We start from the raw sequence: 22,225 nt of genomic DNA on the forward strand, positions 1-22,225 counted from the left end.
CGATGAGCAAAGGGCAAGAAAGTGATGAAGGCAAGCCAAATAAACAAATCACTAACCGGTATTCTGTATCGAAACCCTGTGTGGACTAGAAGTAGCCCAAAAGACATTACTGGCTTTCTAATATATAAAAATAACTCGGTGAATATCCCAATTACGATAAACTACTGACTTCCTGGTTTCTCTTTCCCGTTCAAAAATTGTAATGAAATCATGATTTCACTCGACGTGCGGATGAAAATCAAGCAAAGAGATAATCCACGCAAGTACAGGGGACAGAAATTTTTAGCAATCGCTGAAAATAGGCCTGAAAATTTACCCTTCTGCAGGATTCAAATCCGTGCCTCCCAGTTGGACGCTATTAGCAACTGAGCTACGTAGCCACATGTTCATTGTTGATCTTTCTTCGTCGCCACATGTTCAGTCCTTCCCTCCTTTATTCATCATTTTTCTCTTTATTCTGTCCCTCTTCAGTTCTCTTATTCTCCTGCTCTTCTCCTATATAAACAGGCAACAAGGTTTTACAGCATAAATTAGGCATCTTTATTAATCCCTAGTTTGATACTATTTTAGTAACTTGCGTCCTCACTGTGTTGATTATTGAGTTAACTCTCCTATATAAACAGGCAACAAGGTTTTACAGCATAAATTAGGCATCTTTATTAATCCCTAGTTTGATGCTATTTTAGTAACTTGCGTCCTCACTGTGTTGATTATTGAGTTAACTCTAATCCTCCTTACAGTGGACAAGGCTAGTAATCTGAATTCGGCCTAGATAAAGTGCACAATCGATCAAAAAATAAATAAATAAATAAAGGAACAACGATTTTTCTCAACAACACAAGTAATTTTCTAGGAAAGAGTATTTCTCTGCATAATTAGCCTCGACACAAAGATTTCGAAACATCACACCAGGGAATTTTCCCGGAAGTCAACGTCTGTCACGCAGTCTTCTTATTGATATGCAATTTTAATAGTCCCGTAGTGTCTCAACATTCGATAGCTTTCGTTTCCGAAATGGCGGTTACTTAAATGTTTTGTGATCGGACCTTGTGGATGGGTTTCAGACCCTGAAATATAGCAAGCAATGGAGGTTGGTTTACGCGTTGTTCGTGGCCCCGATTGGATGTGGGGTGATCAAGACGGAGGCGAGGGAAATGTTGGCACAGTCGTCCATCTTGGCGGCGACGGAAACTTCCCTGAAGACACTGTTTTGGTGTATTGGGATTCTGGAAGGCAGGCGAACTATCGGGCAGGATATTCTGGAAAGTATGATCTACGAATCTTCGACAGTGCTCAAACTGGCAAGTGAATTATTAATTGATTTAAGAATTCAGAAATACATGCGAAAGTTAAAGAGAAAGACGTGGATCAACGACTTGCCACGCTATCCTAGAGCAAGTTGAACGATGTTGTTTATGTTTTTGAAAATGTTGCAACTCTAATCAGACCCGGAATTCTATCTGATATTCGTCGATCCCCTTTGTAAAAGCGAATCGATGGCCAATATTTGATCGAATTTAAAGGCTACGTGAGTTGAAGGTTCACCACGTATTGACCACTACGACTTGAGGGAGGACTCGAACTCATCGTGACCGTCAACCTTATTTTTGTCCAAATAAATTACTGAAGAAGTTGTTGATCTTAATATCCTTAGTCCTAGATCCTTGAATTTGTATATTCCACATACTGAAGTTTATTACGAACGTTTTTTATATAATAAATGAGAGTTTTCTTGTGGTGATTGCAAATTTAAGCATCTTGCATACTACAGGAAAACAATTGTAAAGGGATAGTAATGAAAATAACTCAAGTGAGTGATATTTGACTCACATTTGTTCAGTAACTTTCCTCATAAGTTAAATTATTTATGAAGGCTGCATATTGCTGAATATTAGGTCTCATAGTGAGGTCTTTTGAATACATCATTAGCAAGTAGATGATAGATATAGAGATGCAACGATTGAAATTATTATACTTGTACTGCCGTTTAACAGGTTTAAAGCACCCTCATATTGTATGCGATGGTTGTAGGCAAGACCCGCTCGTTGGTATACGATACAAATGTGCTAACTGTCCAAACTATGATTTGTGTTCGACTTGTTTTGGAAATGATGTTCATGATATGCAGCATGAATTTTTGCGATTTGATCAAGTTCCTCAACAAAATGGGTAAGTTTCCCCGGCATCACTCTTTTTCCACTGGTTTGTAATCGCCTCTTGTTCCCTCATCTATTTTTAAGTTTTAATCATACTTTGTCTTTTTCTTTTCCTCCATTTTTCCCTCTACCCTCCCTTCCCTGAGAGCCCCTACTTGAAGTATACTTAACCCTTTCACTCCTAAGATCTCATTAGTAATTCTCCTTACTAACTGTTGAACAATTCTTATGATTTTAGTTCTGAGAATTTGTTACTGAGTCAACTGATAATCCCCTAATTGATACTTCTCCTTATTCTTATCATTTGTTGGCTTGAAATCCTATGGGTATCGTAGAGAGAAACTCTGTCTTGGTCACTAATGGGAGTTTTATTAATGACTGATGTTGTAAGTTCTGAATTCAGAATAAGAACTGTTTCGTCGACTAGGATAATAAGACTGATGATGATACTAATGATAACATGTTGGGACATTTGCTATCTTTGTAATTCTTATTTCTAAAAGTAATTTGATGGATTGTTTATGAAAAAAATCCTTGTTGGAGCTCAGGAATGGTCATAGTGGTACAGATATAAATGTATTTTCAGGCAAGACTGTTTGCCATGATTGTGTCACTCACCCAAAAGTTGTGTAAATGACACCCATGGCCAGTTAACCTTCAGGGAAGCTTGAAATTTGAGCAAGGTTTTACATGATGGACTAGCATCCAATGGTGAAGGGATAGTGCTCATTACAAGAATGTCCTAATTCCCTTCTGCTATGAAAACTGGGATAAACTCTGACTTGGAGTCTACCAGTAATATTCTTGTAAGTCTTAACCTAAAGTTCACCATCTCTCTTATCTTGTTCACTTTTATTTTTTCAAGAATACCTGCTGGTAAGCGCGCTGGTGCTGTTAAGGTACAATCCAAGGGATTTTTTTCTGGAGCTAAGGTTACTCGAGGAAGAGACTGGAAATGGGATGACCAAGATGGGGGCAGTGGTAGGATTGGTACATTGACTGAGATCACTGCTTGGAGTAATGTGGAGAGGGCAGGAGCAAAAGTCATCTGGAATATACTTAGGAATAACACATACCGAGCAGGATACCAAGGATCAGTAAGGATTATTCAGCCTTTTAGTCTTTGATAGGCTTTTGGTCAGGGAAAAACGATTGTTTGACTTGTAGTAATAGCCCTAAGAAGAACCAGTGATTGCATGAGGGCCAGAAAAGAGTGGGTTCACTTTGCCCTTACCTGATCACCCTGACTAAAAGTCTGGCAAAGTATAATGTTTTAAAAAAAACATGTTACCTAAGTTAATGTATTAAGGTAATCAAAATGTCTTTAACCCTTTAACTCCCAACACCCAAGATCTGATTGTTAATTCTCTCCTCTAGCTGTTACACATTTCCTTTTGAATTAGTTAGGAGAATTTGGCATCAGATCAAGACAACAACTTCTATATGATAAGTTTCAGTATTCACATTACTTGTTTTCAAGATGATGCATGGATATTATAGGAAAAAGTTACCTGTTAATCACTTCTGGGAGTTAAAGGGTTGAGTTACTATAAATTTCTTTCCATTCCTTTCCATCTGCACTAGGACTTACAATTGACTTGCTGGTGGTGTGCTTTTCCTGTGGTGCTTTAAAACTTAATTGGACATTACACTGATTTAGTGATGTACAGCTGGGGGGAGGGGGGGGTGCATTTTTATGCCAAAATGAATCTAAGAATCTATGCTACCCTTCTTTAATGCATTTTTGCAATAGGTTATTAATATTATCATGGTAGCTAGGTTCTATACTTTTAGATTCAAAGCCAGACTGCATGGAGTTGTGATCTACCATTTGAAATGTTTAAGTATGAGGAATTTCTCATTTCTTTGGAGCTGTATCCTAATAATTGCTGGATATGTCATGTTTAAGGTTGACCTCAAATGTACAACTCCAGGAAATGGCCCACACTACTATCGTGATTGTCTAGGGAGAGTTGGTGATAAACGGCTCCAGAGAAACAGAAATCGATTAAGGGTTGGAGACAGAGTCATTGTGAACCTTGATGTGGAGGTGCTTAAAGCAATGTCCCAAGGACATGGCGGCTGGGTCGATGGTATGGGACAGGTAAGATTGTAATATTTCCTTTAATATGATTATGGTCTTGCTGTAAATGCTCTATGCAATTTCATTTGTTTTTAATTAATTTAGTTTTAGTAATATATACTTTTTTTATTATAATTGTATTGTCCCTGTAAAGCCCTCATGAAGAGAGGTCAATAAAATAATGTATTGCAGTGTTGATATGATTTTTCTGAGTGGTTTGTTTATCTATTTACTCAGTGCATAGGAAAGGTGGGGAAAATACATAAAATAGACGATGATGGTGATGTCCACATCAGGTATGGGCTCCAGTCATGGGTATTCCATCCAGATGCAGTCACTAAGGTAACTACATGATAAATGCCCCATTCACACAAGCAAGACATGTTCCATTAAACCAATTTTACTAAATAAAAATCATGAAATTTAGAGATCCTTGCAGCTATTAGAACACTACTGAAACGAGTAGTTGTAAATAGGACCTGAAAAAAATTCAGGCCCGTACGGGATTTGAACCCATGACCTCTGCGATAAAAACTGACTGACTGAATTTTACAAAGTATTCACGAAATCACTAACTTTCTATTTTCGTTGTGCTAACTTTTAAGTCCACAAACATCAGTTTAAGCAGCCTTGATATATACAAAATTTTCAAACAGTGTTTGGCAAAAGGCTTTTTAAAATACGTTTTAGCTTTGGTGTGATTAGAGAATAAGTTTAAGTCGATGGAATCTAGGACTATCTCATATGGTAAAAGATCAGCTGGCTGCTCTTGGGAAAATCATGTTTTTGCCCAAACGGCCGAGAAAGCGGACGAATCTGGAGATAGTGGGGAGTTAAGGATTAAACTCTGTCTGGTTTAAATTTCAGTGATAAACTAATGCAAGCAAAAGCTGGCGGAACAAGCCTAGGCTAAGTTCGCGATATTTGGGATTGATGACGTGCGAACAAATATAGGGTACACGTTTGACAATTTTGTGACTCACATGGACGTCTGAAGATCCGTAATCTCATTTTTTTTGTAATGAAATGCCGAAACGATGAAAACATGTGTCCAGAAAAAGAAAGTCATATAAAGGTCCTCTGTTATTTTCTTTCAGTTTTGTATTGGTGATACCTTTAAGCGTCATAGCATGTTGTCTCAGGTGCTGAGTACCAGTCGTATTAACAAATTAGTCTCAAAATAATTATATTTTTTTTTATTGTAGTTGTCAACTATCCAGGCTGGAAGCGTAATAGCAAAATAGTCTCAAAATAATTATATTTTTTTTGTTGTAGTTGCCGACTTTCCAGGCTGGAGATAAAGTAAGAGTGTTGAAAAATAAACAAGAAGTACAAAGGTTACAACAGGGGCACGGTGGCTGGAATGAGTCTATGACGGCGGTGGGTATTTTTTACAAGACTTTAAATGTAATAATTGGAACGTAGGAATAACAATACACCACTTTACTGATACTAACGTCCAAATTAAAACCGGGATCGGCCAAACTAGTCTCAGGTCCCTTCCATCGATTGTTCTAAATAAATCGTCCTTGTCAGCTTTTCGATCCGCTTGAATGTTTGCTGTAGTTAACTATTGTTTTGAGGACTCGAGAATTACAGTTGTTTATTTAATATTGTAGGCTTTGGGTAAAGAGGGAAAGATCTTAGAGGTGGACAGCGATGGTGATGTTGTAGTTGTGGTAGGAACGGATCTCTGGCTGTTCAACCCAGCAGCTCTGGAGGATCTGACGGGAGGGGAGGCTACGGCGCGACGGGGCGAAGTTGCAACGGGATCTCCAGGTTAGAAAAATGCACAACCAAATATGAATTTCAAAAATTAAAAGTGAGTTTGGTTTCTGTAAATGTCCTACTGAACAAAGGGAAATGAAAACTCTTGTCTGCAAAGCTTTTACTTAAGGTCAAAGAGCTCACTTTTCCTTAAAACTTGTTGGTCGTTGTTATTACTAGGCTTTGGGTTTTACGACTTTATAACTAGTTTCTGAACTACTTTTTCTTTCCGATTTATATTCTGAAGCAGACAAACTAACGGAGCTACAGGACCTTCTTAAGATGATGTTAGTAGAGGCGACTATGAAAAGTGGAAGTGATCCTGGAGACAGATTAGTGAACGCTTCATCAAATGGAAACCTACAGGAAGTCCGGGAAATCCTGGAAGCAAATCCCGATAAGGTGACGTAATCAGCGTATTGGTTTAATCACGTGACAAACGGACTGTAAATTCGCAAGCAGCTATGATAAACAATTACGAGCGCAAGTTTGATATTCTTTTCTCCATTCGTAGATCAATCATAAAAGAGCAGGCAAAACCTCTCTGCATGTAGCTTGTCATCAAGGTCGAACTGAAATTGTTAAATACCTTGTAGACAAAGGCGCTGACAAAGATGTCAAGGTTAGCATTTTATGATACATACATATTGCCTTAACCCTTTACCTCCCAGGATCTGATTATTTAATTCTCCCCTCTAGCTGCTAGGAGTTAGATCAGGACCACCAACCTCTACCTGATAAGTTTGAAAATTCTCATTGCATGTTTGCTGGATAATGTACGGATATCATAAGGAGAGGTTACATGTTAATCACTTCTGGGAGTTTGAGGGTTAAAAAAAAAACTGTTCAAGTTAAAGAAACTGTGATGCCGCATCGGTGGGAGAGTATAAAATATCAACGAGTTGATAACGAAAATTGGCCACCGTTAGGAGTGTCAAATTTGACGTTTTGAGCGTTAGCCCTCAAGACAAGCTCAGGTTCGACATCTTTTGATATCTTTGCATTTTAAGGTATTTGTGGCCTCGATAATTGAGCGCCCAAGTACGAAATTAGCTTAAGCTCGGCTATTCTCTTTACTCATGATGCTTTTGACATCGTTGATCGTAGCAAGTGCAAGACAAGTGTCGTGTATGACCACGGTTATGGCTTAGCTTAGCCTGGAGATCTCTGTAGGTCAGTGGTAGAGCATCGGAGCGGAGAATCCGAAGGGTTGGGTTTCATGACGACTCCTGAAGATGTTGATTTTGTTGCACGCTTTTGACGGGTTAATACACTTTTAATATCTCTCTTCCCTTTTGTGGTGTTAGGACGAACAGGATTACTCAGCGTTGCATCATGCGGCTTATGGGTAAGTTTGTTGCTTTCTCAATAGTTCACGATTCATTCTTCGTTAAAAAAAGTCAAACCATCTGCATCACATTCGCCGATATTCTTACGTTTATATTCTGCAGTTTCAATTGAATGCCGAAAGAAATCAGGATTGCTTTAGTTTTGCTTTTCTTTGTTTAGGTTTTACTTAACTTCACTGTGTCTTTGCTGCGTAAAATCGCGCCATCCTATCAACCAATCAGAGGGCAAACCATTTGTTCTTGGCCATTCTCCTTTTTCCGCGCTTCAGCCAATTTGCTTGTTTTTTTTCTTCGAGTTCCCCTTGGTTTCCTGTCATATTTATCTTGTTTTGATTGGTCATTGAATTTAAATACAGAGATAAGAGTGGCCAGGCTGTGACTGCCATGTTAGCCACAGGAACAAACGTCAATGTTTGTGATAACAAAAACAAAAGCACGCCGCTACACTTAGCTGTCAATCAAGGAAACGAAGCTGGTGTTAGGGCTCTGCTGTCGTCAAGACACTGCGACGTCAACTGTCAGGTAAGTCGTTTGCATTATGCTGGCTTTCATTTGAAATGCATTTACATTGATAAAACATCTTATTAGCGAGTAGTTTACAAACAAGTCGGTCCTAAACCACTTGGGGCCGAATTGCCATGGCTTAATTAACTCGGACAATTAAAACTCAGTATCAAGCGTACACGGATAGTTGTTAACTTCTCCTTTTGATCTAAAGGATTTGGCCGGTGATACAGCTCTACACGACGCTATCTCCAAAGAAAAGGATGGAATTATAGATCTCATTCTCAATTACCAAAGGCTGGATATCACTGTTTCTAATGGCAGAGGGTTCAACCCCCTTCATCAAGCTTGCATGAAAGGAAATAAAAAGTAAGTTATTGTAATTGATAGTTAATTAGCCTTATTTACGATTCCCGCCATTTTTGCACTCACTTTGGGGTTCGAGGCTCACAACAGACTGATAACCGAGCTCTCAAAGTAATATATGCTGGCTTTACGCTGATTTTAAATGGTTAGACTTTCAATTACGAAGCGGAGTTTAAACCGTTGGCTTTGCTTTTTAAGAGACGTAAGAGAATCTTAAGGCTAATCGCAAACTGTAGGGATCGGAGTCCCCAGTGCTGTGTCGTGGTCTTTGCCATACCAGCAAATCGGCGCCATACCAGCATATTATTATTTTTTTTTTTTCATTTCATTTACCAGTGCTGTTGAAAAAATCGCAAGGAAATTCCCTGGCCTCATTGAGATTCCAAAAGAAGACGGATTTAGTGCCCTTCATCTAGCTGCCTTCAATAACCACTTAGAAATCGCAAAGGTTCTGCTGTTGTCGGTATGTACTTGTTCATCGTGATAAGAGGATAAAGTATAAAGCTGAAAATCTTTGTTCACTATGTAGATGCTTATTGTGTCATCTGGGTGGTGTTGTGGAATGGTGCAAGAGTGTGTTTGGTGTCTTTACTGTAGTTTTGGACTTGCTGCGAAGATTGCTATTTGTGGTCGCGTCACAAATACTTTGTCTTGCTTGTTCAATAATAGGGCCACTGTGACATAAATCTACGCAATAGAAAGAGACAGACGGCCCTGGCTCTTGCTGTCTCTGAAGCTTACACCAGCATGATAGAACTGTTGATTGAACATGGCGCCGATATAAATGCTGCAGACGAAGATGGAGACACCCCTTTGCACTTGGCTGTCATACATCAAGCTGTTGGGAGTAGTGGCTTAAGAGGGGTACGTTTATTCAATCAAAAGACGCCGAGATGAGATAGTTTCAGTTGATAACAAACTCAGAGATCCGCAAAAGCAATCAAACCTTTGAACGTCATGTTTCGCGATACACTACCACTTTACCACGGAGAATTTCATTCTAGGCCACTTCTACGTTAATATCTGACAAGTGGCAAGGAACGTAGGAAATAATTTTATCGTAAAATAGTTAAATAAAGAAAGAATAAACCAAAAAAAATTTTTTTTTTTATTTGCGACACCGATATGATAATTTACTTTTTGTTTCGGTCAACTTTTTTTCGGTCTTTTTTTTTTACGTAGAAGTTCCTATAACACAAGCGACTAATAGTTGTGTCAAATCATTCTTTTCATTTTAGCTCTTACAAGGACTAGGGGTCGACGTCCCAGCCAGCGGCACAGACCAGCACACTGGCTCTGCCATCGCTGTATACTTAGCTCTTCATGGGGCAGATATTAACTTTTACAACAACGAAGGTAAAACCCCACTGGATATGTGCCAAGACCCACAAACTGCCAACCTGATTAAACAATTTGCGAGGAATACTCCAAGGTAACCCAGCATTTTCTATGAGTTCATCATATTCTTTTGCGCATCATAAGTCTGTTTATCAGTTTTTTTTTTTTTCATTTTATTTCCATTGCTTTCCTGCTTTCCTCTCTCTACTTACTTCCCCACCAACATTCCTTCTTTCTTCGTCTCCTTTCTCTCTTCTCCTTTCTTTCCCTCTCGTTTCCTCTTCCTTCTTACAATCCTACCTTCTTCCTCCCTTTCGGCGCTCCCTCCCCCCCCCCCCCCCCCTCGACCCCATCTCACCACCCTCTTCTTCCCCTCCCTCCTTTCTACCTAACCTCCTTCTCCAATCCCTTCCGGCTACCCGCTTACCCATCCGCCTTTATCCTTCCCTGGACCCTACATTTCTTTTGCTTCTCTCCTTGCCATCATCCCTTACTCTCTTTCCAAACTACTTCCACGAGGCTTTAATTGTAGAAACAACCTTTTAAGATACTCTTTTATTTTTCTGTCAGGCGAACAGCTATGTCGCGTCCGGCCACATTCACTCAACCTCGACCACAGCCTGTGCGTTCAAAATCGGGGCCTGCGCCTGCACCTACTGGTGCAGCTAAACGTGCCCCAGTACCTCTCCCAAGGTCAACTTCAGGGCCATCAGCGGTAAATTATTAGTCGTTTATAATTATCTTTTTCAGTCATTTATTTCGTAACTATAGTGGGAAGCGAGAGGAGCGAGGTACGGCTGTACGTTTTTCGCGCGTGTCCTACTCCACGCGCGCTTTTCTCCCTCTCCCGCTCGCCTCGCAAAGGGTGGGACAAATGACTCTTTTACAGGATACACTTTAGAGAACTCCTGTATTCCTAGTTCTTCATTCTAAACTTGTAAAATCCACTTTTTGCTATATTATATTTCTTTTACTACCCAGACTGCAACAAGATCTACAGCACCAAGCCAGAAGAAGATACAAGATAGAGCAAAAGGAGCCGATGTGAACCGAGCCAGTGTCACCGGAACAGACTGTATCATCTGTACTGAAAACACTGCTACTGTCACCTTCAAGCCGTGCGGTCACAAGATAACTTGCTCAGGTAATATTTATGTCCCGTAGATTGTTTTCAGCTCGCGGGGGACTCAGAGATCACTTTGTTCCTCGCTCGTGACAAATGAGATAATATTTCTCTATTTAACGCCCGAGCTAAAACTTTTCCTCGGTCATCATCTAATTGCACACACACAACACTTCCGACATTCCAGGTTCCTGATCACATTTTTACTTCGTTCCTCATTCGTGACAATCAGAAAATTTTTTCTCTGTTTGACGCCCGAGCTCAAAATTTTCCTCCGTTATAATCTAATTACATACACACGACACTTTCGACATTCCTGATCTTGACAGTATGTAGGGCGAGTGTCACAAATAAACCTATCACTTGGCGCAGGTCACTAACGAGGTCTCTGGGCTCGGTGGTGGAGCATCGGACCTCAAATCTCGAAGGATCTAGGTTCGAATCCTTAGCTTGTAGAGGACTCAGATTTGTTTCTTTTTTTTTACCACACACACTGATGAATAACATCTTCCTCTTAAGCCCTGGATTTCGATTTTCTGCAATTGCTACCTGACTTCCTCTACACCCCGACATAAACATCATCAGTCAGTCACCCCGTAACTCGTTGCTACAGAATTTCTCCTCACAATGTCGTTACAATATCAAGGAGAGAAGAGACGAAAATAAAAGAAATATCACTTAGCGAGATTATCAGTTGATCCAACACCAAATTCTTCGAACTAACATAAGAAATGTTTAGCGGACGGTAAGGAGAATTACCAATGAGATCTTGGAATTAAAAGGTTTAATGGTTAGTACCATTCATTCGTTCGTCCGTCCGTACTTACGTGCGTACGTACGTCCGTCAGTGTGTCAGTCGCCCGTCGGGAAGTCGGTCGGTCCGTCGGTCGGGTGGTCGATTGGTTGTTAGATTGTTCCTCTTCACCTCGAACAAGATACATTGATCAATTTTTTAATTACATCGAACACTTAATTGTTCAAGCAATGTGTTTTTTCTTGATGGGGAGTAACACTTCCTGATTAATATTTTCTGTTTACTTGCCCGGCAGGTTGTTCTCTCAAAGCAAAGCGTTGCCTTTCGTGCGATCAGGAGATTCAGCAAAAAATTGCAGCAGGTATTTTGTTTCGTTCTTTAATTTTCCTTTAATTGTTTGCTTTTGTTGTCGTCTCCTTCCAACTTCTCATGTTAAACAAAACTTTGATGTTAGATAGGTTCGTGTTTTCCTTTCCCCTTTTCATTAATAACTGTTTTACTGAGGACTTTCCAGTTGCACACTATGCACAACCGGGTTTGGGGGGGGGGGGTTTAACAATTTGAGGGGGGGGCTGCGGAAGGTTCGTTCTGGAGTCACGAGTTTTTGTGAGTCGGTGGTAGAATTAGCAAAAGGCTTAATGTAAAAACCTTGCAAGTTCCCTGTGATAAGCTTGCATTCCATGCAGTAGATATGCAATAACCATAGTCGCTTCGTGGTGACAGACGGTCTGGGGATGAGCAGGCTGAACTGCGGATCTAGAGTTCTGAGCTCGAGCCCAGCCTGTTTCGTTCTATTCGCTCTTTGGCAAGACTCTATGTATTCCCAGTGCCCCTCTTCACTCTGGAGATTAATTAGCAGCCTGGAAGCTACAAAGAAACCTGGAGATAATCTGCTGTGGACCAGCACGCCAACTTGTAACAGTATCAATACTCTCAGTCGCTTCATGCTACAGATAGCGAGATATGCTCCGACAGGAATTCGCTTTTACGCCCTTCACCCGTGTCTGAACTGATTTTCTGAAGTGATCTTTTAATTGTGTTGCAGAAGGCGCGCCAATCAATGCACCAACCTTGATGGACTCAACAGACGACCAAGATCGGGTGCGTTTTCTTGAAAATCAATTGCGCGACTTGCAAGACGACAGACAATGCCAGATATGCATGGAGAGAAATAAAAATGTGGTGTTTTTATGTGGACACGGAGCGTGCAAGGAGTGCTCTGAGAGACTGACGGTTTGTCATATCTGCAGGTTATCTATTCAGAATAGAATACAAACTTACTGAGTTTACATGTTCGAAATTATTACGCAATTCTTGTAACCTGCCTTTTATGCCAGTAGTTAGGATAATGTAGAGCTTTGAGCATTAGTTGCGTTAACGGGAAGCAAGTTGAAGTTCAAAATGCGTAAAGGCAACGGCGTGGTCAGTAGAGGGTCTCAATAGGGTGATGGCTTTTACGGCTGACGGTTAAGACCGGCCATTTTTCGTCTAAAAGTTAACTTCTTTTCGTTGCTGTTAACTTTTTCTTTTACTGACGATTAAAAAAATTGGCCATTGTACGTGTAACGCTTAATTTCTTTCCGCTGCGGTTAAGAAAAACATTTTATTTTTAATTTTTCAGTTTTTACGTCTAACATCTTTTTTTTTTTTGTTATCCCATTGAGACCCCTTTCATATAAAAGTACTTCAACAACAATGACATTTGTAAAGTGAGCTTTTTCGTTTCATTATCCTCTCGAAACTACAGCTCCTGTTACGCATGCGCTGAAAACATCGCTTGGTTAATTGCATAGGCTATTATTATTTGAGAGAAACGTTTGCCTCCCTTAGCACGTACCCAGGGCTACTGCAGCTGTTCATGGTGCGCTTTGACTTGTGGGATTCATTTTTACGTCCTTGCTATTAATCAGTGGAATACTTATGTATTTTCCCGTAGTGAGGGAACAATGGAGACACAGACCGCAACCTACTGTTAATTATAATGGGGGAACTAATGAGATTTCAAAATAAAAACAAGTAAGGCGCGGGCGACCAAGTCGTGATTGGCCATAGTTTTGAATTGGATTGGCGAATAAAAGAGCCTAGTAAAACAAAGCCAATGCAATCCAGTATTGGAGCAGTTTTCAGTTGAGTTTCGAAAGCCAAAACGTAAGTAATCACCGTTGCCAATCGCAACGAAGGTCGACATCATCATTAGCCAATTTACACTCAGAGTAAAAACAGGCAAACTGCACGAAACGCGGAAAAACGCGTGCGGCCAAATCATGATTGGTTTTAATTTGGAATCCGATTGGTCGGTAAGGTGGAGAAAGTAATTCTGGTCCAATTACAGAGCGAACTGAGTTAGGCAAAATCAAAGCAATCGTGGTAAACTTTCGTACGTCGATTGAAAACTGCTCTACTTTTGGCACTTAATATAACATTAATCTAATTACGTTGACTAGTGTTGAGACATGTATCTTCTTCTGGAAGTTATGTAATATTAATACTCAAAATTGTAGGTGCACTAAGGAAGATCTCGATGCGTTTCACATGGAGAATTTGATAAGTTTAGTTTACAAAATTTAAGGGTAAGAAGAGTAGCTTAATAAACAATTGCTGAAGCGCCATCCAGGCCTCCAGTCCAACACTTTTCCGTGTGTATCCGTTCTCTTCTCCATTTAAAAAAATTTCACAACTACGTGCGCCTAGCGACGTTTGTATCATGGTCAAATCGCTTTTACTGAAGCAAGCAAATGGGATGTACGTTCAACACAACTAAATAACAGCTGCAACATTCCCCCGTGGCTCGAGTGTGATTAAGTAAACAAGAAGAAATTCTACGAGATCAAAGTTGCGATGCATTTTGGTAACTTTTCTGTTTGACAACTCAGTGAGTGATTTCTGATCGACAACCGTTGAGGTTCAGCGATCGAAGCCTCAGTTTCTGTATCGATTGGAACTTCATTCAAATCATGAACAGGGGGTTGAATGAGGAAAGTAGGGGGGGAGGAGGTAAAAAACCGGTTTTACTCATAAAAATGCAAGGGTTCACCTCTCAAAACCATTGAGTGTGGAGCAGTTAAGATCGAGTTTAAAACAAATAAGCAAAACAAAATAGAAAAAAATTGAGGATGCTCACCAGCCACTTTGACGCTAAGTCTACTTACTAAAAATTTTCGTATTCAGATGTTAACTTTCTTTTCAAACCCCTGAAAGCAGTGTCCGGAGACTTGAACACCAGTGTTACTTATAAAGGACATGGTGCAATGTTGCCCTTTTTAGCTTAATACCAGTCGCGAGAGGAGATAACGCCATAGTTAACGAAGGAATTACCTTATCCATCTGGAAAAAGAGCTTCTTCCCAGTCGTCGGTAGAAAATGTTTCAGAATTTTTTAAAAAGAAATCTGAGGTGGCGCCTTACTGTTCCTACGGTCACCCTTCCACCTTATCTTGTTTTGCTAACAGGGGATCACTTATTATTTATTTCAGTTAATAAAATGTCTGCACCACCTCGTGATATTGATAACCCTCATTCCTAACAACACTTTGCGGATGACTCTCGGCCGTGACATTATGAAGTTCACACAACCAAGATCCACGAATGTCCGAACTCTGTACCGTGAAAGATACGCATGCGCTGTTTTGACCACATTTGAGCCCGCACTCAATCACACCGGCCACTCTTACTTTAAGAAGAAGGAAGCCTTGAATAGCAATGTCTCGGGTAGACTTTGGTGTCTGGAAGTAACTCTGTTTTTCTGTGGAAAAAAAGGAAGTAATTTTTAAGCCTTATTTTAATTATTCTTTTAACGATTGAAGTTATTAGAATTATTATCGTTATTATTATTATTATTACTATTATTATTATTATCATTATTATTATTATTATTTTATTGGCAGCTGGACTTGTTCGCTCCACACCACGCAGTAAGGGAAAGGGGGTGGGGTAGCAGGGAGTCTTTTTTGGCATGACCTAACGTTGTGCAGGTCATTTAACCATGACAGCTAATATCTAACCATTTCCTAAAAATGTAAAAATCCGAGATCTTCATGGTCTTAGTTCCACTTTTACTTTGCTCTTGGATTGATTAAAAAAATTTCTCTAGCTTCCTAACCATTCAAATGCAAAACTCGTAGCAATGGCGACCTAGTTCCTCTCGATTCCCCACCGTAATTTTCTTGTTTTTTGCTTCAAGTTTTCATTTTGTTCGCAGTCAGTGTTAGTTTATGACTTTTAATGAAAATGGTCTGGTCGATGTGAATTTCTAGAATAATAACAAACCTTCTGTGCATTCTTTAACAAGCTTATGCCGACAAAAAACTTCAGAATCATCTTTGTTGTCGCTTGACCAGATCCAAGCAGCTTTTTTGTCAATGCTGTCTATATTTCCCCAAGGTAAAGTGGAAGGACTGTTAGCTCCATGTGAAGTTGCCATCGGCCAGTCATCATCGCGATAACTTCTCATATTCCATCCATATTCAGCTGATGTGGTGCACCTCCAAGATGTGTCAGTCACCAGTCCGTTCTCAAATGAACCCAATATACCCCCTTGCCAGGGTGGGGTGGAAGCTGCGCAACGTATAGCGACCACGTGACTGTGCGGCATTATTTCGTTGGTGAAGTAATGCTTTTTTTTAGCATCTGCAACATCACCACCCAAATATTTGCCATCCACGTACAAATATAAGTTCCTGTCACAAGTTATGTTGACAGTAATTGCTGAAGGAGTTCCTTTTCCAAGGAAAACAGATAAAAATAAATTGATTGCCATCATAAAAAGTTTCAATTGAGGGTGAAATTCATTCACTAAAGCGCTTATCATTTTGACCAGCTGAAATTTGCGCTGTGAGAAAAATTTTGCTTTAGTTGTTGCACCTCGACTAAACGATAAAGATAAAAAGAAAAGATATGAAGAGTCTACCATTAGCGGTCCTTGTTCAGATTGGTTAAAATATTTCAATTGACAGTTTTCAGCGACGCGTAGCGCGCGCAATTCATCATGGACGCTAATGGGCTTCGCGAACCCTCCCTCAATGATAAACGTCTCCAATTAATAGCGGTAAAATGTCATTGCAGGTAATTCCTCTTTAAATGATTACATCTAGGTTTTGTCAAATAATTGGTCAGTTCAGCCGTAAGGAAAAGAACTTACGAGAGCTGCTCAATATAAAATTAGAAAAAAAAAAGCGATCAAACTCAGTAAAGCCTTCTAGTTGTGCTAACGTACGAACGATATGCTTGACTCTGTCTGTCTGATTTATGATCCTTTGATGAAAAAACCTCATGGATTATACCGTCTAGTTGTTGTATAATGATCAGTAGCTATAGGCTTAGACGAAAAATAAATTAACCTTCGCCAACCATTATTTGACAATAATTCATTTTGGCATTTATGACTTCTGGTAAAATAAGAAATATTTTTCTAGGATCTGACCTTGATTCAAAAGTTATGAGATTTCGAAATCGTTAATATCTTGAATAGCGCGTTCGTAAAATTTTTAATAAATGGTTAAACTCCGTGAACTTTATTTTGCTCTAAGCATTTTGAAAAGGTGGATTAAAAAAAATCATTCTCTAGTATAAGGAAGAATAGTAACGCAAAACCAACAAATGGTCTTAATCACGTAGCCAATGTTAGCCTCATGCTGTGTAAAACGCGAAAAGAAAGATGGCTGTATCATTTAAATTCTATATAATTAACATTATTCTGCGAAAACTTAGCTAGATTTCATTTATAAATCAATGCAACAAGAATTCGAACCCGTTTACTGTGAAGTACTTAAGTTAGAAGCTCCGGTCGGTTTAACATTAGCGAGCAGATTCCGGGCCATGTGCCATGTTATCTCGGAACACTATTTTCGCTAAAATGGTGACTTAATACCTTAATTATCTGAGCTATTCTCAAATTCAAACCTTTGTCGCTGCAGCTCGAAGAAAACCAGCATTCCAAAAGTAAAATTATCCCACAATAGACAATCTCTGTTAGTTTAGACATTTTTCCTCGTCCTTGACCGTGTCGCACTGAGAGGGCGGATATCTTTTCGTCGATTTTAATTAAAAAGCCTCGTTTTCTATGAACAAATAATGCAAAAATGCATGCATCAAAACCTCCTACAGAGCATGATGTCGGTTTTCAAGGATGTGACAATGTCACCATATGTCGCAAATCACATAAGTATTCTAAATCGCCAAGTGAGATCTTTTGTCGTCGCTTGTTTTCAGGGTATAGTGAAGTTGATAATTAAGAGGTCTGTGGCCAATGGTCTTGAAAACTGTAAACATTGCTGTAACATTTATTGACAGGAAAGGAAAAGGATCTGTAAACATTATCGGGATTGTTGTTCTCAAAGAAACTTACTTTAAGAAGCGTTAAACCACAAAATGTACAGTTCTTAGATCAAAACCATAGTACTCTGTAAGACTATTGACTTACCATCAAGACCTTTTTTTCTCAATTCGAAGACTGAGACATAAATATCCTTTAATATGCTGTACCGCAAACGTGCTCTAGAATCTAGTTATTTCTTTTTTCTCGGTGTTTGCGCAATTTCCAAAAAGCTCTCGGACTGATTTCTGAGCGCACCTGCCAAATATCTATCGCACTCTACAGAAAGTACGTGCATGTGATTTTTTTTAAAGATTTTGTAAACGCAAAAGTAAAATTAAGATCACAGAAAATCGGCGGAAGATCGAAATGATTAAATAAATATTATGAAATCAAAATAAATCCTTAATGATTTTTTTTAATCATCTTACGAAGAACTGTATACAGTAACTGATCAGGCGATATCGAAGAGACGCTCGTCTTTTTTTACTCATTATTATTAACCACTTATAAAGACAAAATAAAGTTTTTCTCTTACTGCGAGAAGATGTTTTACACACGAATTATGTCGCAAAGTATTATGACCGGAAGATTTAATTCCGCTGAGAATCGTAGAATTTTCCGGGTAATTACGAACAAAGACACGATATATAGCACAAGCCGACTATCTGCCGGATCTATTAAAATGAATCAGCAACGATTGGTCTTGGACCAATGAAACATAAAAATTTTTAATCGCCGTTGATTAGTTTGCTACTTAAACCAAATAACTTAAATTCTATGTTTGGATGAACAGTGATATTAGAACCGAAAACACACGTCCTTGTTTCCTTTTGTATCGGCTGCCAGAGTTAAAGCTGTCGTCAGATTTATTGTTAACAAGGGGGAAAACCGACTCTTTGAATGACTTATTTGTTGACCAAAAACCCGAGCAATAAGTAAGATAAGCAGGTAATTTAGTGTTAACAACTGGGTTGAAAACGTAAATTAGCCACCGTAAAGAGTAAAAAAGCTGACGTTTCGAGCGTTAGCCCTTCGTCAGAGCGATTAGAGGAATTGTGGGTTGTATGTGGATTTATATGTAGAAGGTGGAGCTACGCCATTGGTGGGAATATTGTGACGAGAAAACAGGAATAGATTAGTTGAATGAAAAGCGCTCGTTGATTCCGTGGGGATTAAGGGTGCCGATTTGAAATATAAATTTTTGTTCTAGTGTTTTACGGCTTTCCGAACTGCCTAGATGTAAGGAAAGGCCGCAAACTGCCATATGCTGTTTAGAATGATAAGGAAGATTAAAGTGTCTAGCGACTGGCTTGGATGCGTCCTTGTCATTTATTTCCACATCGCGAAGGTGTTCTCGGAATCGGTCACCCAGTCGTCTTCCTGTCTCGCCGATGTATAACTTATTGCAATAAGTGCAAGTTATGCAGTAAATAACATTGGCGGAGGTACACGTAAAGTGATCAATGATCTTAATGGATCTTTTGGGTCCCGATATTTTCTCTACGTTATGAATGAAAGGACAAGTTTTGCATCGTGAGCGAGCGCATTTAAAAGTTCCAGATTGGTCATTGGTATGAAATGAACTCCTGACTAAAAAGTTGCCTATGTTTTTGTCACGTTTGAATGAAATAAGTGGGGGTTGCGAAAAGATAGTGCCAGTCTCTGAATCGTTTTGGAGTAATTTAAAATTTTTAAGAATGATAGATTTAACTGCGTGGTTGTGAGGGTGAAATGTAAGAGTAAATGGAATGCGATCCGTGTTCTCCTTCTCGGCCGTTTGTAGTGCTGCCTGTCGATCGATTTGTTGGGCACGGTGGTAGCCCGCTTGAACGACAGAAACAGGATAGCCGCGTTTATCGAAAAACTGGCACATTGCCTCTGATTTTTCGGAAAAATCAGAGTCTTCACTACATAAACGACGAAGTCTGAGAAACTGTGAAAAAGGTATGGAGTTCTTGACGTGTGATGGATGTGAGGATGAATACAACAAGTAACTATGTGAATCTGTAGGTTTGTAGTAAACACTAGTACATAAGCCGTTGCCTTCAATTGAAATTTTGATGTCTAGAAAAGCCAAAGAATTGTCGGAAATTTCCCAGGTATATTTAAGAGCCGGATGAAAGGAATTGACGGCGGTTATAAATTGAGTGAGCTCCTCTTTGGTGGAGGAGGTAGCGCCGATGCAATCGTCAATGTAGCGGCCGTAGAGTTGAGGTTTTGGGCCGTGGTATTGGCTAAAAAATTGATGTTCGATAAAACCAACAAAAAGATTGGCGTAGCTGGGTCCCATTATAGTACCCATGGCCACGCCATTAGTTTGTTTGTAGTAGTTACCACCGAATGAAAAGCAATTGAGTGTGAGCACTAGTTCGGCCAGACGGAGTAGTGTTTCAGAGCTAGGTTCCTTAACAATGCGTTGATCGAAAAAATGTTTGAGGGCCCGGAGACCTTCGTCATTGGGAATGACAGTGTAAAGAGATGTTATATCCATGGTGAAAATAAGTTTGTTTTGGTCGAGGAAACTAAAGTCACGAAAAATTTCAAGTGCGTGTTGGCTGTCCTTAATGTAAGACGGTAGAGTTTTGACGATAGGTGCCATAATTTTGTCTAAATAGCTGGAAATAAGTTCAGTGGGACAACTGCAGGCAGAAACGATGGGTCGACCTGGGTTGTTAGATTTGTGGATTTTAGGTAAAAAGTAAATACACGAAGTTCTAGGAGTAGTAATGATGAGATTTTTAGCAGTGGCCGGCAATTCTTGTTTAGCTATGAGATCGTTAATCGTATTTTTGACAATGTTTTGGTTAATTAAAGTGAGATCTTTGTCGACTTTAGCATAAAAGGAGGTGTCAGAAAGTTGCCGCAAAGCTTCTTTTTGATAGAGGTCGGCCCGCCAAACAACAACTGCACCGCCTTTGTCGGCCGCCTTAATGACAATGTCTTTGCGTTTTTTTAGACTTTTTAGTGCCGACCACTCTTCCGAAGAAAGATTGGAAAATTTGGTGTGACGATTGAATTTAAGTTTGTTGATATCGTGGCGACATTTTTTGAGGAAAAAATCTAAAGATGAGAACTGGCCCTCTGGGGGAGTCCATTTAGACTTTCGAATCTGGAGTGTTTCGAAAGTATCTTTGTTAGAGGTGTTAGAATCATCCTCTTTGTTATGAAAAAAGGCTTTCAACTGAACGCGGCGAAGGAATTTTTCAACGTCTTGCTTAACTGAAAATTCGTCGGTTTTTTGTGATATGGGAACAAAATTTAAGCCTTTGCTGAGAACTGATTTTTCTGAATCGGAAAGTAGTAAATTTTCTGGAATGGTAACTACAGTTTTGAGGTTTTCAGGCGATGAGTCGTTAGTGACTTGAGGGCCGATAAGTTGGTCGAGTTTTTGGGCCTTAATTTGGTGCAAATGTTTAAAAAGTTTAGAATTGGCATCCTGAATTTTGGCACGAATGGATTGTACTAAAACAGCTGGACAGATTTTGGAAAGTTCAGAGCGGCAATGTAGAATTTGTTCGGTGAGTTTGTTACGTTTTTGGCACATAGCTCTGATTGTGATTCTCATAATATTACGTGAAAAAGAATTTTGGGCGCACTGAATTTGGTGACGATATTGATTCGAATGAGAAAAAGAAGATGTGTGAAAATTGGAGCGAAAACCCTTAGGAATAACTTTGGAATGAAGGCAACGGCCGATGAAATGGATGTGACTACAAAACCTAGTTTTGGCGAAAATGAGAACGGCTAAACGGAATGCTAGATCTTTACTAATAGGGGGGAAAGGAAAAAGATAACTTACGATTTCCTGGCGTAGCTCCTTGGTAAGTTTCTTCAAGGTTGGCATGGTCCGTAGCTGTGAGATCTGTAGATAGAAAAATTCTAAGGCAAGAGTTAGTGGTCGCAGCAAATAAATGACAAATGAATAAAGGGGTAAGTTTCTAAAGAAACTGTGGTGCTGCGTCGGTGGGAGAGTAAAGCAGGTAATTTAGTGTTAACAACTGGGTTGAAAACGTAAATTAGCCAACGTGACAAAAACATAGGCAACTTTTTAGTCAGGAGTTCATTTCATACCAATGACCAATCTGGAACTTTTAAATGCGCTCGCTCACGATGCAAAACTTGTCCTTTCATTCATAACGTAGAGAAAATATCGGGACCCAAAAGATCCATTAAGATCATTGATCACTTTACGTGTACCTCCGCCAATGTTATTTACTGCATAACTTGCACTTATTGCAATAAGTTATACATCGGCGAGACAGGAAGACGACTGGGTGACCGATTCCGAGAACACCTTCGCGATGTGGAAATAAATGACAAGGACGCATCCAAGCCAGTCGCTAGACACTTTAATCTTCCTTATCATTCTAAACAGCATATGGCAGTTTGCGGCCTTTCCTTACATCTAGGCAGTTCGGAAAGCCGTAAAACACTAGAACAAAAATTTATATTTCAAATCGGCACCCTTAATCC

General features: G+C 39.6%; 2 protein-coding genes across 4 annotated transcripts; one reads left to right on the plus strand and one right to left on the minus strand.

Moving 5' to 3' along the window:
* The first annotated feature begins 909 nt into the window (after positions 1–909).
* On the plus strand, positions 910–14,073 carry LOC113674371 (E3 ubiquitin-protein ligase MIB2). 2 transcript variants are annotated; one of them, XM_089210615.1, is made up of 19 exons: positions 910–1,301; positions 1,995–2,169; positions 3,022–3,253; positions 4,066–4,260; positions 4,477–4,581; positions 5,515–5,619; positions 5,859–6,018; positions 6,257–6,408; positions 6,521–6,628; positions 7,314–7,354; positions 7,712–7,877; positions 8,074–8,228; positions 8,562–8,688; positions 8,895–9,089; positions 9,464–9,657; positions 10,134–10,278; positions 10,545–10,707; positions 11,736–11,801; positions 12,486–14,073. In XM_089210615.1, exons 1-19 carry the CDS (start codon positions 1,085–1,087, stop codon positions 12,722–12,724), a joined length of 2,940 nt encoding a protein of 979 aa, XP_089066741.1. In that variant the 5' UTR covers positions 910–1,084; the 3' UTR covers positions 12,725–14,073. The 2 variants fall into 2 exon arrangements, with proteins under 2 accessions (XP_089066741.1, XP_089066737.1); XM_089210611.1 differs by having other exon boundaries at positions 943–1,301; positions 6,254–6,408.
* On the minus strand, positions 13,139–18,032 carry LOC113674357 (uncharacterized). 2 transcript variants are annotated; one of them, XM_089210627.1, is made up of 4 exons: positions 17,858–18,032; positions 17,338–17,495; positions 15,706–16,155; positions 13,139–15,181 (listed from the first exon to the last, which is right to left on the minus strand). In XM_089210627.1, exons 2-4 carry the CDS (start codon positions 17,417–17,419, stop codon positions 14,913–14,915), a joined length of 801 nt encoding a protein of 266 aa, XP_089066753.1. In that variant the 5' UTR covers positions 17,420–17,495; positions 17,858–18,032; the 3' UTR covers positions 13,139–14,912. The 2 variants fall into 2 exon arrangements, with proteins under 2 accessions (XP_089066753.1, XP_027046637.2); XM_027190836.2 differs by lacking the exon at positions 17,858–18,032 and having other exon boundaries at positions 17,338–17,601.
* Positions 18,033–22,225: the final 4,193 nt, after the last annotated feature.

Source organism: Pocillopora damicornis, chromosome 1 (genome assembly GCF_964200805.1).
Source record: "Pocillopora damicornis chromosome 1, jaPocDami1.2, whole genome shotgun sequence".
Taxonomy (NCBI): Eukaryota; Metazoa; Cnidaria; class Anthozoa; order Scleractinia; family Pocilloporidae; genus Pocillopora; species Pocillopora damicornis.

Coding starts and splice junctions, on each gene's coding strand:
- LOC113674371 (XM_089210611.1), top strand. CDS start 1,085: ATGGAGGTTGGTTTACGCGTTGTTCGTGGCCCCGATTGGATGTGGGGT. Junction 5,620..5,858: donor GGAATGAGTCTATGACGGCG/GTGGGTATTTTT, acceptor TTAATATTGTAG/GCTTTGGGTAAAGAGGGAAA. Junction 7,355..7,711: donor TTGCATCATGCGGCTTATGG/GTAAGTTTGTTG, acceptor ATTTAAATACAG/AGATAAGAGTGGCCAGGCTG.
- LOC113674357 (XM_089210627.1), bottom strand. CDS start 17,419: ATGTCTAAACTAACAGAGATTGTCTATTGTGGGATAATTTTACTTTTG. Junction 16,156..17,337: donor TTCGAGCTGCAGCGACAAAG/GTTTGAATTTGA, acceptor TCCTTGGAAAAG/GAACTCCTTCAGCAATTACT. Junction 15,182..15,705: donor TGTTAAAGAATGCACAGAAG/GTTTGTTATTAT, acceptor TTTTTTCCACAG/AAAAACAGAGTTACTTCCAG.